At 54.4% G+C, this 15039-nt stretch overlaps 3 protein-coding genes across 3 annotated transcripts; 2 read left to right on the top strand and 1 right to left on the bottom strand.

Moving 5' to 3' along the window:
• Nucleotides 1–1052: 1052 nt before the first annotated feature.
• CCOS01_14218 (uncharacterized protein) lies at nt 1053–2087 on the top strand (the record flags this gene model as incomplete). The annotated part of the gene is made up of 1 exon (XM_060462362.1): nt 1053–2087. The coding sequence occupies one exon, from the start codon at nt 1053–1055 to the stop codon at nt 2085–2087; it is 1035 nt and encodes a 344-aa protein (XP_060306847.1).
• Nucleotides 2088–4007: 1920 nt separating this feature from the next.
• Nucleotides 4008–7840, bottom strand: CCOS01_14217 (peptidase C65 Otubain; the record flags this gene model as incomplete). The annotated part of the gene is made up of 5 exons (XM_060462361.1): nt 4008–5236; nt 5466–5529; nt 5629–5715; nt 5993–6437; nt 7092–7840. 5 exons carry the CDS (start codon nt 7838–7840, stop codon nt 4008–4010), a joined length of 2574 nt encoding a protein of 857 aa, XP_060306846.1.
• A 4821-nt stretch (nt 7841–12661) lies between these two features.
• CCOS01_14216 (uncharacterized protein) lies at nt 12662–14586 on the top strand (the record flags this gene model as incomplete). Its single annotated transcript, XM_060462360.1, has 2 exons — nt 12662–12757; nt 14485–14586. 2 exons carry the CDS (start codon nt 12662–12664, stop codon nt 14584–14586), a joined length of 198 nt encoding a protein of 65 aa, XP_060306845.1.
• Nucleotides 14587–15039: the final 453 nt, after the last annotated feature.

The raw sequence follows: 15039 nt of genomic DNA, 5'->3' as shown, positions 1-15039 counted from the left end.
CGGATGGGACGGGAACTCTGACTTCTCCTTCGCAGCTTGACAGACGCACTGCTTACTTCGACTTCGGTTTCGATTCTCCTCGCTATTGGGCCCCAACTTAGAAGACCTCTCGTTTCGAAGTCCCTTCGTAACTGACAAATAAGAAACACCTGGCTTGTCCGCCATGCTCTCGAGACCATCGGCGCCAGATCGACTCGGTGCATCCGGTAACCCCACTTGGTCGTACGCCGGCGTCGGCTCAGCACACTACCAGACTTCGAGCTCCATACGAAACATCTTGTCAGCTTGACAAGGCATCTCAATGTCATCATCATGAAGTGCTGGGTGACGGTATCATAGCTGGAAGAAAGCGAACCTGGCCCAGCTGGGTTTTAATGTGTGGGCTAGAGCTCGATGGACAAAAGACATCATGCTTCCCAAGGAAAGGGCAAGCCGTCATTAGGAGGGCATTGAGTTATGGAAAAGCGCACAAGTGTCTCACCATCTCAAGGAAGTTACGGCATCGTGTCTTGGATGTCCAATGGCACGCACATGCAGCGCGGACACGAGCTGACAAGAGCTACCTGTCTTATACAGATGACACAATGACGAGTCGTAACCGACTCGCAATGAAGCCACAACATACCGAGGGACCTTGAGGCAATCGTGAAAGCACTCCCGTTCTAGCACGACAAAGAGCCGCAGGAGCGTACCGATGAGCTGAATGAATTTGACGACGTGACAGTTGGTGTGAGGCGACCCGCGCAGACAGAGGCCACACCTTATCGATAACGATTGCTCAGAAAACGACTTGTATGCCGTGACAGACCGGGGATTCTGAAGGATCATGAACCCTACGCCCATCTCACGGTGCCTATGACGGAAGGTGGCTCGTGCGTTTGCCGATAACCTAACTCTATCGATAAGATACGTACCGATGACAGTTCCAGCCGGCTCGTTCCGCTAAACTTTGTTCAAGCTCCGGGCAGCTTGCGTATGACTTCACCTCAGCCACAATCTTCGTCGACAAACTCCGTTCAAGTCCACAGCAACCTCCGACAACACGCGAGCCGATGGGGACCCTTCGAACCGCATACCGGATTTCTACATTTTCAACTCCAACCCTGACACGCTCAGCGAATCAGATACCTGGTATCATCTTGCGACAGGCAAGATGGAGCTCCTCAACGCCAATCTCGAAGTTGGTCTTCCCTGAGGACGACGGCGCCGAACCGAGCGAATTGCGACACCTTCACCTCGACGGTTCTGATTCGAAACATTATCCATCGTACGATTCGGCTTCAAATTTTCAAACTGCCTTACGTCAGGTCTTCCTCGACTGGAAGTCGGCGCCGAACTCCCGCGCTCCGTCGCCGCTCGTCCTATCTTTCACTCCGGCACCAACGTATACGCTTGGCCGCCGCCAAAAGACCTTACTACCCGAGCAGCTGGAACGACTTCAACAGCCTTTGACTGTCATCGAAGAGATGAAGGTCGCGGCAGAGAAGCAAAATGGCGGAACAAGTTCAGGAGAGCAGCAATTCACGCCCGAAGTCATTGAGACAGATCGCGGCGGATTGACAACATATCATGGACCTGGGCAGGTCGTCCTGTGGCCGATACTGGATCTGCACAGCAAATACTATCCCCGCCTGACCGTCCGATCCTACGCGCGACTTCTAGAGGAGACCACACAAGCGATCCTCGCCGATGGACCTGGGGTCCAGACGTACCTCTCCGAGGACGATCCGGGAGTTTGGGCCGAGGCCGCAAGGCAGCGAACAGGAGGGCAGGAGCGCAAGATTGCCGCCATGGGTGTTCACCTTCGCCGTCATATCTCTGGGCTCGGCACGGCGCTTAACGTGGACGTTGCCGTCGACGGCGACGAGGCATTCAATCCTTGGGCGAGGTTCGTGCCGTGCGGACTCGAAGGTAAAACCGCCACCAGTGTCAGAGCCGAACTCGGCGAGGATTCCTGGAGGCAGTTGAGTCTTGCTGGCGATGGCAAGACGAAGAGAGAATGGTATGCTCGCCGGTGGGCCGAGGAGCTTGCAAAGCGCCTCGGAGTCGGCATTGCGCCGACGACAGTGCATCAACGACTTGGATGACCGTATCCTCAATACTTGCCTCAATTGGCCAACTTGCCATCTGTTTATGAGTGGCGCCCCGGTACTGGCCCATGTAAAGACGACGGTCAGAAGCAAGAATGCTGGTGACCGGAGTGCATCACGGGTTACACAACGTGTGGCTTGCCCGCCTCTTTTCCTCTGCTCGTCAGCCATCAAATTCTGAGCCCCTCTTTTGGATGTCGGGGCAGCCAGCATTTGACCGGACCGTTCGCTATGAACGGTACCTGTTGAAGAGAGACGCGCATTCCGTGGTCGGTCCGGGTCAGCATATCCTTTCGCACTCTCTTCTTATTCCCGGAAGAGCCAGAACGTAGGGTATCAAATTCCGGCTCGCTGGGAGCCTGATTATTTCCGGTGCGGCGGGGGCGAGGATACCTCACCGGACATTGTCGATTATGATACCCCCATCTGCATCAGCAAACACCTTTTTTTTTTTATATCTTGGCATATCAGATCCCAGCCTGCCAAGCCAGGACGACCTCTTGGTCTTGCGTGGCGAAGCATCTTCATCACCTCTGCAGACCGGAGGGGCAAAGCAAGGTAGGTATGTCGGCATTACATATCACGAATACGATATCTCACTGCCATTGAGTCTCTGCAACCAGCTACTGGTTGTAGATTACCATGTCGATATCACGCTTATCGAGAGCCTTGGCAGCTCGCACTTTGTCAAGCTGCCACGCATATCTTCCCGTAACGTTTGCTCCGGAGCATACCGGGGACGGACGGGGGCGTGGTGGCATGGCTGAACCCCATAGGATGATGTTTTTTCTTCCACAAGAGCGCCATCCAAGCGGGACCCCCCCCAGCCGTCAAAGGTTTGCAGGTAGTTGGGCGTAGATAGACATGGATGGAGAGCGAGAGCCAGTACAGATACTCATTTCTAACCAGGTAGATGACATCCAACTCCGATTTTCACTCTTTGCGGGATTTCTACCGCCGCATTCTCTCTCTCTCCAATCTGTTTCTCTCTTAGCAATCGAATAATGCAATGCAATGCCCACCCGTCCCCATGCTCCGGGCAAAGTCCATGATATGCCGCGCCAAGCCCCACCACCCGTGGGACCTCAAGCTCACACCTCACATCTCACCCCGTTGACGCCTTCACGCCATCCATGTCAGAAAAAAAAAAGAGGTCAAGAGTTTGAACGGGGCGTTCGTCGCATGCTTGATGTCAGGGGTGCCAGGTGGCAACCTTTCTTTAGCCGCAGACGCAGACGCAGACGCCGACGTGTGTGAGATCCTGGATAGCCCACATGTGCAGTACATACATAGTTCTTGTACACACCCACAACAATTAATCATCTTGGAACGACGTTGCAGATGTATCCCCATAGACGGGGCAAGGGGAAGGGGGGGGGGGGCGGCGGCAAAAGATCGACCATCACGTTTCCATGTCAAGCCCGTTTTCGCGGCAGGCAAAGATTCTACTTTCTTTGTAAGCTCGCCGCACCAACGATACAGGAGTCCAATATCTACTCAAAACGACCATAAGGGGCAGAGGACTTTTGCGCACTAGAGAGTACTATTAATTATCAACGCCGATGCTATGATGAGTATCAACCCGAGGAGCGAACCCTCCCGCCAAACAAAGCCGTGAAGAAGATGAAGCCCTCCATCATAAAATCATGATGCCTTTCCCATCTGCGTAGAGCAAAACACTAAAATCACAATGAGCCAAATCAAGGCATATTTTAATTCTCCCACAATGCGGGCCCCCAGAGACCGCCAAAAGAAAGAAGTAACACCGCCTTGTTCCCCCGCCCCCCTCCATTACACTCCTGGAAATCGCAGTGGCGGTCTGCCCCCTGATGCTCATGGACCATGGCGAAAGTCCAACTTATCACTGGCGAAATGGCTGATGGTACAGTGGTCCCATCGTTTGTGTGATTGCCTTGCCTAGTGATCCGACCTGACCCTTCCCTTCTTCTTGGGCGCCGGCAGCCGCTCGTGGTGGCCATCATCGTCCGGAGTCCACTCCTCGGGATGAAAGTGAGGATTATTATAGTGTGCCTTGTTGAAATGGCTGTTCTTGAACATTGCGGTAGTAAAGCTGGGTTCATGGAAGCCGGCTTGGCCGGGTATCACTGACGGTTGCGCCGAGCTGGTGTTGTTGAGATGCCAGCACTGGTGACTAAATCTGAGCTGGTAGTCAACCGGTTGCGACGGCTTCGTAGGGGCAGGCGTCGATTGTTGTGGTCGAGCTGGCGTTTGAGGCTGCGGTCGAGGGGCTGGTGCCGTCTGCTGCTGCTGCTGCTGCTGCTGAATGTGATGATCAGAGTACGGCGTCGCGAGCCAAGGAGATTGAGGTGAAGGGTCATAGGCGTCTGGAAGCGGAGATGTGGATGTGGGCGAGCCGAGCGAAGACAGAGCGGAAGACAAGCCCGAGGGCGGGCCCCCGAATCCGGGCAGCATGGCCAGGGGGCCGTAGTCGAGAGAATAGCTGTGCAAAGGAGGACCCACGCTCGCAATCTCTTGAGAATGAGAAAAGGAACCAACGCGGTGAACCTGAAGATTCAAGGGTGGCGGATTCGGAGGCGACTTGTATAGAATGTCGTAGTGATCGGGCCGGTAGAGCAAGTAGATGATGGGGCCCAGAGTGGCAGGGTCTTGACCATTGGCCTCGTCCGGAAAGCGGTAAATGTTGACTTGGTTTCCTGGGCTACGATCCAGATACGCAATCTCCAGCACGAAGTTGATGGGTTTTAGCAGCACCTGAACGAGCAGAATGATGCCGAGATGGTCAATCTCTCTGTTTGGGCGTTCGATTTCGGCGCAATAGCCGATGATACCCGTCTCGGCGGGAATGAAGGGTTCGTAGAGCTCAACATTTCCCTTGAGCCATGAGAGCGCCAACAAGCGAAGGTGGTAGATGATGGCGTTGGAGGAGCCCTGGTCGTTGAAGCGCTGGACCATGATGTCCATGGCTAGCTGTGGGTTGGCAATATTCTGGGCGACATCTTTTAACAAGCCAATCGTCTCTTCCACCATGTCCTCAAACAACATCCGATCGTAGCCGCCAACGTTGAGGAGATACTGATTTAAGCTCGTGATGCGCGCGGCCTCGCCGAGGATCTGATGCTGGTCGCCATTGTTGATGAGATGCTCAAAGTAGGAGAAGCCGATTGCTAGAGAGAGATGGTGTTAGTTACAACATGCTTTGAGTGCTGAAGTGAAGCAGTGTTCCCCCTTCCAAGCAACGGACATGTGCGCCGACATGAGTCGAGGTGAAGAGTGGCGTGCTTGAAAAGAAGTGATTTCCCAGGAACCTTCCACCCTGTCGAGGGGCGGGGATGCGGGGTAGAAGGAAATATTGGTGGTGGTGATGGTGGTCAGGATCGTGAAAGGTAAACTCACCTCGCCAGCCGCAATTTCCGTCACCTTGAACAGGGCGATAGTGAGAATATGTCTGGGGAAGGTTCTGAAGTGGGTAAAACGAGCAGAATCACTACGTTAGCCAGTGCAATATACTGCGCGGAGTATGCATCCCCTGGGCAAGGAATGCTGGAATGGGACTCACGATGGTCTTTGCGATATAGATTTCGTCAGCCTTGGCGTACTCGTCGGTTATGGCGTCGCTGGTAATCTTGTCGCCCACCAATAAACCCTAGAAAAGGGCGTAAGCCGTGTTAGCGTTGCACGTGGCAGGGTGTGTATGACGAGTAAGGATTCGGGTTCGATGGGAGCTTTGGACGTGGAGGAAACATGGAATTCAATGGTATTGGATTCAATAGCATTGGATTCAAAGAGGATTGTGAGATTCTTGTGGGTTGAGGGCGAGAAAAGAGAGAGGACGAGCACGAGCACGAGCAGTCGAAGCTTGGGGGTTCGGCGACGGGAGCTAGGCGTGCGTCTCCCGGAGTCGGGGTGGCGAGCCAACTCACCTCGAGCTGTGGCTGATAATCCCGAGCGGCGGCTTCTTGGGCGGCAACGTCGGAGGGGTCGCCGGGTTCCATGGCGCAAGGACGACGAGTGCTGCTCACGGCGTGGGCTGGAGCGTGGGCGTGATCAGGAGCGAGGGCGGCGGCGGTGCTTGTGAAGCCTGGGTTGGCGTTGGAGTTGGTGGTGTAAAAGGTAGAAGAAGAGGATGTTGTCGAAGAAGAGGCGCCGGGGTGAGGATGAGGAGGAGGAGGGTGTTGTTGCTTCTGGAGGTGTCCGTGGAGGAGGTTGTGGTTGGAGTAAAGGTTGGCGTGGGAGTATCCGTAGGACGAATGGGAGTGGGAGTGGGAATGGGGGTGGGAGGAGCGGGAGAGGGAGCGGGAGGAGGAGGAGGAGCAGGAGGAAGAAGACGCGGAGGAGGATGAGGCAGGAGCAGAAGCAGCGCCGGGGCTGTTATGGTGGTTGTTAAGGTGCAAGTGGGCAGCAGAAGTAGCAGCCGAAGCCACGGCGGAAACGCCAGAGACAACGTTGGCGTTGGTGGTGGTGGTTGAAGTGGTGGTTGGAGGAAGTAGTAGTGAAGGAGGAGGAGTGGAGGCAGATGAAGGAGACTGAGACTGAGACTGTTGCTGCCGTTGCTGCTGTTGCTGTTGCTGTTGCTGCTGCTGCTGATGATGATGTGCAAGTGCAGCAACCTGACTCTGAACAGGAACAGGAACCTGAACCTGAACTGCGCGCGATGCGGGAGTGGTGCCGGTGCTGGTGCTGGTGCTGGTGCTGGTGACAGCTGGAGCCCGGCCGGCGACCGGGCCGGGGCCAACCATAGGCGCTGTAGCCGCTAGTAGTGTTGTCGCCAACGGCCCTCCAACTGCTCCTGCTGTTGCTGCTGATGAGACTAGCTGTCTTTGCTGCTGCTGTTGCCGCCCAGGATACTGTTGTTGTTGGCGCTGTTGGTATTGATGCTGCTGCTGCTGCTGTTGTGCTGCTCCTGTCATTAGCGAGGTTCCAGGTCCGGCCGGCGACGACGCAGCATTCAGGCTGTGTGTGCCTGCAGCTTCCCCGCCCATCCCCATAACACCAGATAGCGACTGTGACAGTGATTGCGACCGCGGCTGCGACTGCGCCGACAGGGACAGCCCACTGTGGCCCAGGCCCATACCCATGCCGTTCAAGTTGCCCATGCCCATGCCCATCTGTCCCATGCCCATCCCCATCCCCAGCCCTAGCCTGCCGCCGCCGCCACCATCACCACCATCACCACCACCACCGCCGCCCATCACCAGGGGGTTACCCATGCTGTCCAGTCCCACCGACGATGCACCCGACGATGAACCCACTCCAGCTCCAGCTCCAGCTCCCATGCCAGCTCCAACAGCTCCAGCTTGGCCATGACCTCGACCTAGACCATGTCCATGGCCTCGACCACCAGAACGAGAAATAGCATCAGAATCAGAGCCAGAGCCAGAAATAGGGCCGCTTCCTGATCCCCTCTCTTCTCTCGCTGACGACAAGTAGCCGTAATGTGAGCCCGCCATTCCTGTATCAATGCCGGCGTCGTGAGATGCACCTCCTCCGACACCATCGCCCGCCATACCCATCCTCATCCTCATCTCCACTCTTCCTACCCCTCTTCCTCTTGCTCCTCCTCCGCCTTCTTCGTTCCTCATCATCATTTCTCCTAACCCTGCTGCCCCTGTGCTGATGCTATAGCCTCCGCTGTTCTGAGGCCGGTGATCCTGCGGCGAGCCGCTCTGGCTTTGCATGTACGTTTGACCATGACCGTGGGGATGAGGGTGAGAGTATGGGTTGTGTGCCGAGGCGTGAAACGCAAAAGGCGTTGGTTGAGGCTGGAACATGGCCTCGCTTGCGCTCTCGCTCCTTATGCCCTGCACTTTGGCGTCTGATTTTGCCGACTCGAGGGTCTCAACAAGGCTGATTTTTTTTTTGTTTGTCTTGTGTCTCTCTTGACTGTCGTTCCAAGACCCAGCCAAGATACCTGATGTGATGCGCTGCGCGCTGCGGTGCGGTTCGGTGCGATGCAGCAGCTGTGGGCGCTGTGGGCGCTACCGGCTATATTGCTGCTATTGATGCCGCTATTGCTGACGACTCATGCAGTAAGTCTTATGCCGCGTCTCCGGTCCTGAGTCGGTCTGAGGTGATTGGCACAAGGGGACGACGGCCAGAGACTGTGGAAGCAAAGGAAAAAGAAAGGAAAACGGGATGATCGCTGAAACGACGAGAGAAAAGGGAGGGAAGGGGATGACTGAAAAACGGGCGAGGCGAGTGTGAGTTGAGTCGCGTCCAGTCGAGTCTGAGTCGGGGGAGTCGGACGATGTGACGGGTGCGATCCAACGAGCCAGACAGCAATCAGTCCAATCTGCTCTCCAGAAGGAACTCTTACAAGATTCCAACGACGGGGTAAGGAAAGCTCACGGCAATTAACAAGTAGAAGGACGGGCCGCCCCTCTAATTTACCGTACCACGCAGAGATACAGTCGAAACAATTCCCAGGCCGAGCCAGACAGGTTCGTAGGTAGGTATTCGGCTTCTCTGTTTCTTCCTTGCTCTGTCTCTGAAAGTGTGTGTGTGTGTGTGTGTCTCCTCCTCTAGATCGGGTCGGGGATCAGGTCAGGTCAGCTCAAAAGCAACCCGACTAGTACATTCCCTCCCCCCCAATAGTGAGCCGCTTGTATGCAGCTTGGCTTGAGATGACGAATAGAAAGGCCCGCAACAGGGGTGATAGTAGTGCAGAAATTCGATGGCCGTCCGAGGGGCTAAAAAGGAACAATAATGTGACCTATGGTTTTCCGGGGTGCGTCTGGCTGGCCTTGTGCTTTCCGTCTGCGCGGCCTTGGACGTTGACGTTCCTTTGGTGTGAATCCTCGTTGCGACAGTCGCGAGAGCAAGCCAGCTTGTGCGATCGACTCTGGGGTCCGGGCTTCGCTTGTGGAGGTGGTCCGATGCTAACACTCTCACTGCCTTAGACTAATAGGAAGTACTCCGTATGTGCCTGTCACTGCCTGCGGCAAAGACTGTTATTGCCAAAATGTCTTGGTGGTTTGTAGCCTAGTCTGACCTCCTGTCTGGATTTGGCAATTGGCGTATGTGGTGGTGCTCATTGCCGTGCTGAATACAGCTCGAATGGGTGTCCTGGACCGACTGGATCTGGGTTTTGGTTCTTGATTCCGGCCTCTCGGCGAGCCGAGCTGAGGTGCCTCCGACGAATGGCGGATGACAGAGGATGTGGAGGAATTCGATGTGATGTGATGTGAGTGTGCAGTGCCGTGCCGCAGCTGGAGATCGGAGAGTAAGGTAGGTACAGGTAGGTACAGGTAGGGTAGGGCAGTCGAGCCCGGTATCGCGGTTGTACTGCCTGCTTGCTGACGATGGCTTGGTGGCTGGGTAGGTGAGGGTCTACCTACCTGGCTGCGGTCAAGTTGACACGATGGGTGATAGATGGCTAGCAGCTGGTTAGGGGACAGAGTAGGTATGCTGGTCTGTCAACCTTCTCCAATGGCAATTCGCAGAAAAAGGGAGAGCAAGGTGAAAGGCGAGAGGCGAGTTTCCCAGGAAGAGAAAAAAAAAGATGGAAGATGAAAGAAGAAGGGAGGAGAGCAGGTGTAAGTACTAGGAGAATGGACGGGAGAAAACATAGGGGCGAATGATGATAATCAGAGTTCCGAGCCTGTCAACTTGTGTTGCGTCCACACGCGTCGGCAAGGTGGATGAGGCCCGGCAGACAAAAAGACAGGCAGCGTATCCGTATCGTATCTTGCTCTGGGATCAAAGTAGGTAGGTAACCATGGTTGCACCAAGAACAGGCGATGGGAGCTAGCATGACACAAGACTGGAGTAACGGCACAAGCAGCCGCATGTGCAGGTGCAACAACGTCGGCAACGGCATTGAGACAGGGATGTTCAAGGGAAACAACAATATCAGGACCGCGACAAGACGAAGAGGAACTGGACGGCATCATCCGGCGCTGGAGTTGGAGCAAGGCGAAAGTACCTTGCCGTCCATGACTGAGTACTCATCCGTGGAGGTAAGGTAGGTACTTGGGCCGAGAGAGTTGCAAACTCCATGTAAGAAACATCAGGTATCCGTACAGATACATGCATCCCATGTAAGGCAAGGGAAGCCAGGGGATAGAAATGGGCCATGGCAGAGCATTTGGAGATGGACGGATAGAGAAAGAAAGAAGAAAGAAGGGGCAAAGTACCCGTAGCCGTACGGTACTGTACGTAGTACATACCGTAGCCTTCAAACTCAACGAGGCTTCATTGTGTGATGCAGTGGGCAAGTACTGAATATGGGGTGCCGTGCCTCACAATGGTTGGCTGGTGTTCTGATACAAGTCTGCATAGTCCGGTAAGTACTCGTACTATGTATGACATGACATGACATGGTATCCGTAGCGTGCTGTGTGGGTGGTTGTGAACTTGTGATCCCGATGGTGGGATATCCAGAGACCAAGCAGAGCATCGCGCTCAGCAAACCGCCCGTGATGGCAGTGACGAGATATGAGACTGGGCAAGGGGGGGGGGGGGCATAGGCATCCAGGAATACATACGGATAGACATGGGATGGGAACGTTGTCAACGGGGATGACGGGGAAAACGGGGACGGGAATGGATACGGACGTCCAGTGTACATAATTGCTAATTGAGGTCCAGCCTGTGGATGGTGAGTTGTGAGGGCGCATTGCGAGCGACGACAATTGAGAGGGGGAAAACGCACCCCCTGGCCCATGTCTTTTTCCTTCTACTGCGGTATATCGCAATGTCAGGTACCTCTTTTTGGTACCCACAGATGAATCGTCGGCCCCGAACAGCCAAGAGTGTGCGGATTTCGCCAAAATGGCACAGCAAGAGAAGACTGAGAAGACGAGGGTTGCGGATAGGTCGAGAAGTTGTGTGCATCGTCGGATAGGTACCGTTTCGAACAGATGACAAGGCTCGAGGGTCGTCGGGTCAAGGATAGGCCGCAGAACAAGAGAGAGGGAAGAGACAAAGGAAAAGTCGGACGAGATACAGAGACAAGAGCGCGAGCCCAACGATCCTGGTCTGCAGTCGGCCCTAGGCGTGCTTCCTAGAGTCCTGGATTCCTGGTCGTCAAAGGCAGACTGCGGCGGTCTGGCCAGGTCGGCGCCAGGTTTCCCCTAAATCGTGGACGTCGATTGGCCATCTCAATCTGTTGGACTGGTCGACAATCCCTCAGTTGACGGTCGGTGGGTTCTCCGTCTGCTATGGATTGGTCGCGGGCAGAGGTACAACATGGGAAGTCGATAGGTAATGGATAGGGTGCCGCGGGTGTGCCGTCGTAAAGTAGGTCAACGATGCCATGGCAATATTGCGTACCCGCACGAGGGGCCACGGGAGCGGCATGTCTTTCAAAACCTGGGAAATTTAGTTTGGGAATGTCCTGGATGAGGTGATACGTACCTTGCTCTTTGTGCAGATTCGAACACACACGGGATGCCTAGTGTCCGATGTAAGATATGAAGCAGCATCTTTCTGATACCTTGAGGCAAGGAATCTTGGAAAGCAGCACAGACTGAACGTCAATCGAAGGACCTGGAGATGCGTAATTGAGATGGAGATGAAGGTTCTCTGAAGTTCTCTGGGAAAACCTGCCCCCAAGAGCAGAGCCAAGGTGCTGCTTACCTCTTCTTGAGGTTCCTTGAGGTACCTAGATTGGGGAGGAACCTGGGACCAGGATCGGATGTTCTTTCCTCTTTACTTTGCGGTTTCTCAGCACGCGGCAGGTCCGCCCCGTGACGTTACTGAAGATGATATCAAAGAAGCAAGAACAACCTCAGCCTCAAGCTGCCGTGGTGACGAACCTGCCTCACTTTACCTAAAGGTATGGAAGGCACTTTGGGTACCTTGGAGACAGGAGGAAGATACGGATAACCCGAGGTACCTACCTCTATTTGCCTTAAGGTAAGGTAGATAGGCTTGTCGCTTTGAGACTCCTCATCTTTTCTCTTTCTCTTTCTCTCTTCCTTCGTCTCCGTCTTCGACGTCGTCTCTGTGTCTCCTTTGGGTATCTGCACCTCGCGTTCCTCTGAATATTGCGCGCGAACACTATTTGAGTTCCACCTTATCTTCCATGTGGATGACTCGTTTCTTATTTCCACCAAGTACAAACAGTCGTGCCTGGTCGCCATTTGCACACACGCACATACAATCAATGCCTCTGCAAAGCCAAGGTAATTACCATGTGCTTCCTTACATACAAAGTAGTCTGCTCACGAGGTGCCCACGACCTATACAGCCTGAGCAACATCAACACGAATCCTTCCCAGCGCCCGACCTCTATGTCTTGCGCAGGAGACATATTGACCTTTAACGAGCGAACACACACCTGCCTCATGGACATTGCGAGCCTGCGAATCTGCGAGCCCGTTGGAGAAGCAAGAAGATCAAAAAGACGCCGACATACAAACAAGGGTGGCATTCTAGGGGAAGAGGGTACCGGGGATAGGCCCTGTCCTTCACCGTTCCCACTAGCAAGGGACAAGGTTGACTGGGGTTTCCACTGCGAGCCCGCCCATCCTCCCCTCATCGTGCCCATCCCACAGACATTCAACAGGGACTGGACCAAGCCTCGACGTTGATGGGCTGCGGGCATTCTAGGACAGGGTTCCAGGTTGGCACAAGCATTTCCCATCAGCATGCCGCACTGCATCACCAGCATCCAGCGGGCCAGACGAGACCACTCAAAGGGCCGTGGCACCCCTCGATGGCTCCTTAGCGCCATCATATGGGAGGTAAGACTAAGATGCGATGGCCTCCACAAGCCCCCGAACGAGGTGACAAGCTATCCATACCAGGTACGTCCAAACACAACCATCGTGAACAGAAGCTCATGTACCTCGTAGTATGTATGTAATATGGTCCAGACACATGCCTGTGGTGCGATCCGACCTGATCCATCGTGCCTCCGCCCAACAAGTATCGTGGCTTCCGTTCACAAAGGTACAGCGTCTCTCACGATAGCCACACGCGCCGAACATGCCATCGCCTTCGACCATGACATGGATGTCAATCAACTGTATGGGCGACTATGTGGATCATTGGCAGCCAAAGGTCCAAGAAGCGCGACTCCTGGGGAAGATGGTGACTGAACAAGAGCGTATCCCAATGCTGCCACGATGAAAACAGCATGTCCCACCGCCTCGCTTCTTCTCTCGCTGGCCCTTTTGTTCGGTTACCTCCAGCATGAGATCCTTAGCATAGGCACACACGCACATCACAGGCTGGAAGGAGAACTGGGCTCACGGCCAACGAGCCGCAAGGGAAAGCGGGACGACCACCACAAGGAGCGTCAGCATTGTGGGCTAACGACATTCCAACACATGCCTCGTGGCGTCAGAGACAAATCGCCGTGCTGGGTCTTTCCTTTTTCTGCTGTTGTTTCCGAGGGCCGCCGCTGTCCGTCGATTGGCCATCACCTCAGCATCTTGACCGCTCAGAGTCTAAAAGTAATATCCCCAACAACTCAAAGTCCTACCAATGGTGTCGTTTTGAAGCTTACGTGCTATCTTAACAGCACTGAAGTTCCCACGAGACTGGCTTACACTATCCGTAAAGTAAGCTACAAATCTAGCCCGCCACACCCCACCACACTTTGCCTTGCAGGGACTAAGCCAGTCACTGGCTGACGGCCGATGGCGGCCGCTGCCGAGCACACTTTAGCTGCGACGGTGTGCTCGGCTGCTGCACTACGGACAAACGTTTTCCACGGGCAACTTTGACATCATGTTGAGCTAGCCCTCTCCGCGGACGGATCATCACCTAAGGCTGGTGGACATTCAATGACACGTTCCGTGAGCACCACGCTGGATCATGCTTCGGGTGTAGTCTTGCATCGCATTGACCATAGGTTGAAAACGCCTCGCAATATTACACACACCATTGTGAGATCTACATCTAAGGTAGTGCCTGACCTGCAGCTCAGCTTTTGCGAGGATCTTACGAAGTAGAATGACTCGACCGCCGTCTTGTAGCGATGGTCGGGACGCCCAAATCCAAACTCTTCAACTTAAAGCAAGAGACACGAATCATTCTGACAACAAAATGGAGTGTAGACCTTGAGTCGAGTTCACTGGCAGTTGATGAAACCCCTGGCTACCAGGACCGAGAGATCCGTCTGGGCACTGTGTATCTGCCCGGTTTCCAAGACTCCCGTGTCAGAAATGGATGCCGTGATATCGAATTTTTCCTGTTCCATGGCAAATCATCTCCACCGACTCCATGGTGGTGCAGGGAGACGACATCTCACGCTGTCGATCACTTACCTCACCACATCGGCCGACCACACATGCCGCCCATGGCCCGCTTGTCAGAACGGCCGAAATAAGAGACTATTAAGTAGCTCCGACTGCGTACTTTGGCCCCAACCAACTGCAAATGTCTTACACTTCCCCTTGCGGGAGACGCTGCCGTGAATATCCCGCCTTTCGCCAACCTGTCGAAAACTAAGACAATGTCGTAGATATGGGATTTCGTCGCACCTGCGTTGCGCACCGTCTTCCACCCTGAGACTCTGGGGGTGATTGATTTCCAAAGCAGCCTCGCGACCAATTTGACCTTGTGAGCAACGCCTAGTGTCTGGCGCCAGGGGCCAATGTTCTTGCCGAAACCGACTCAACAATAATCGTAATGTGGTGATGGAAGGTACTTTGTTGCGCAAATTTGAGCTTGGGACAAGGCGAACGAGCGGCGCAGCCGACGCCAAGGGTCACCGAATAGTTGGGATCCGTGACACATCGGGATGAATGGCTTTCGATTCGACAAATCAATCGCCAAACACGCTTACTCGTTTCGCAGGCATCTGTCAAGAAGTATGTTGGTCACTGATCATGATCCAACAAAGCCAGACGACCACGATATGTCCATTCACCTTCCATGCAGCTAAGATTGGTTGGTGGAGCTTCTGGACGGCCTGTTCCGCACGCGACCTGGACTTGGAGAATGCGGTTTGTCTAGGGGAAAGCAAACTCGACAATGTCAACTTTGCAAATTCGGTCTTGTGGCAACATGGAGCGTG

The sequence above is a fragment of the Colletotrichum costaricense genome, assembly GCF_030867565.1.
Source record: "Colletotrichum costaricense strain IMI 309622 chromosome Unknown Scaffold_20.1, whole genome shotgun sequence".
NCBI lineage: Eukaryota > Fungi > Ascomycota > Sordariomycetes > Glomerellales > Glomerellaceae > Colletotrichum > Colletotrichum costaricense.
This window is presented reverse-complemented; position numbering and strand designations above follow the sequence as displayed.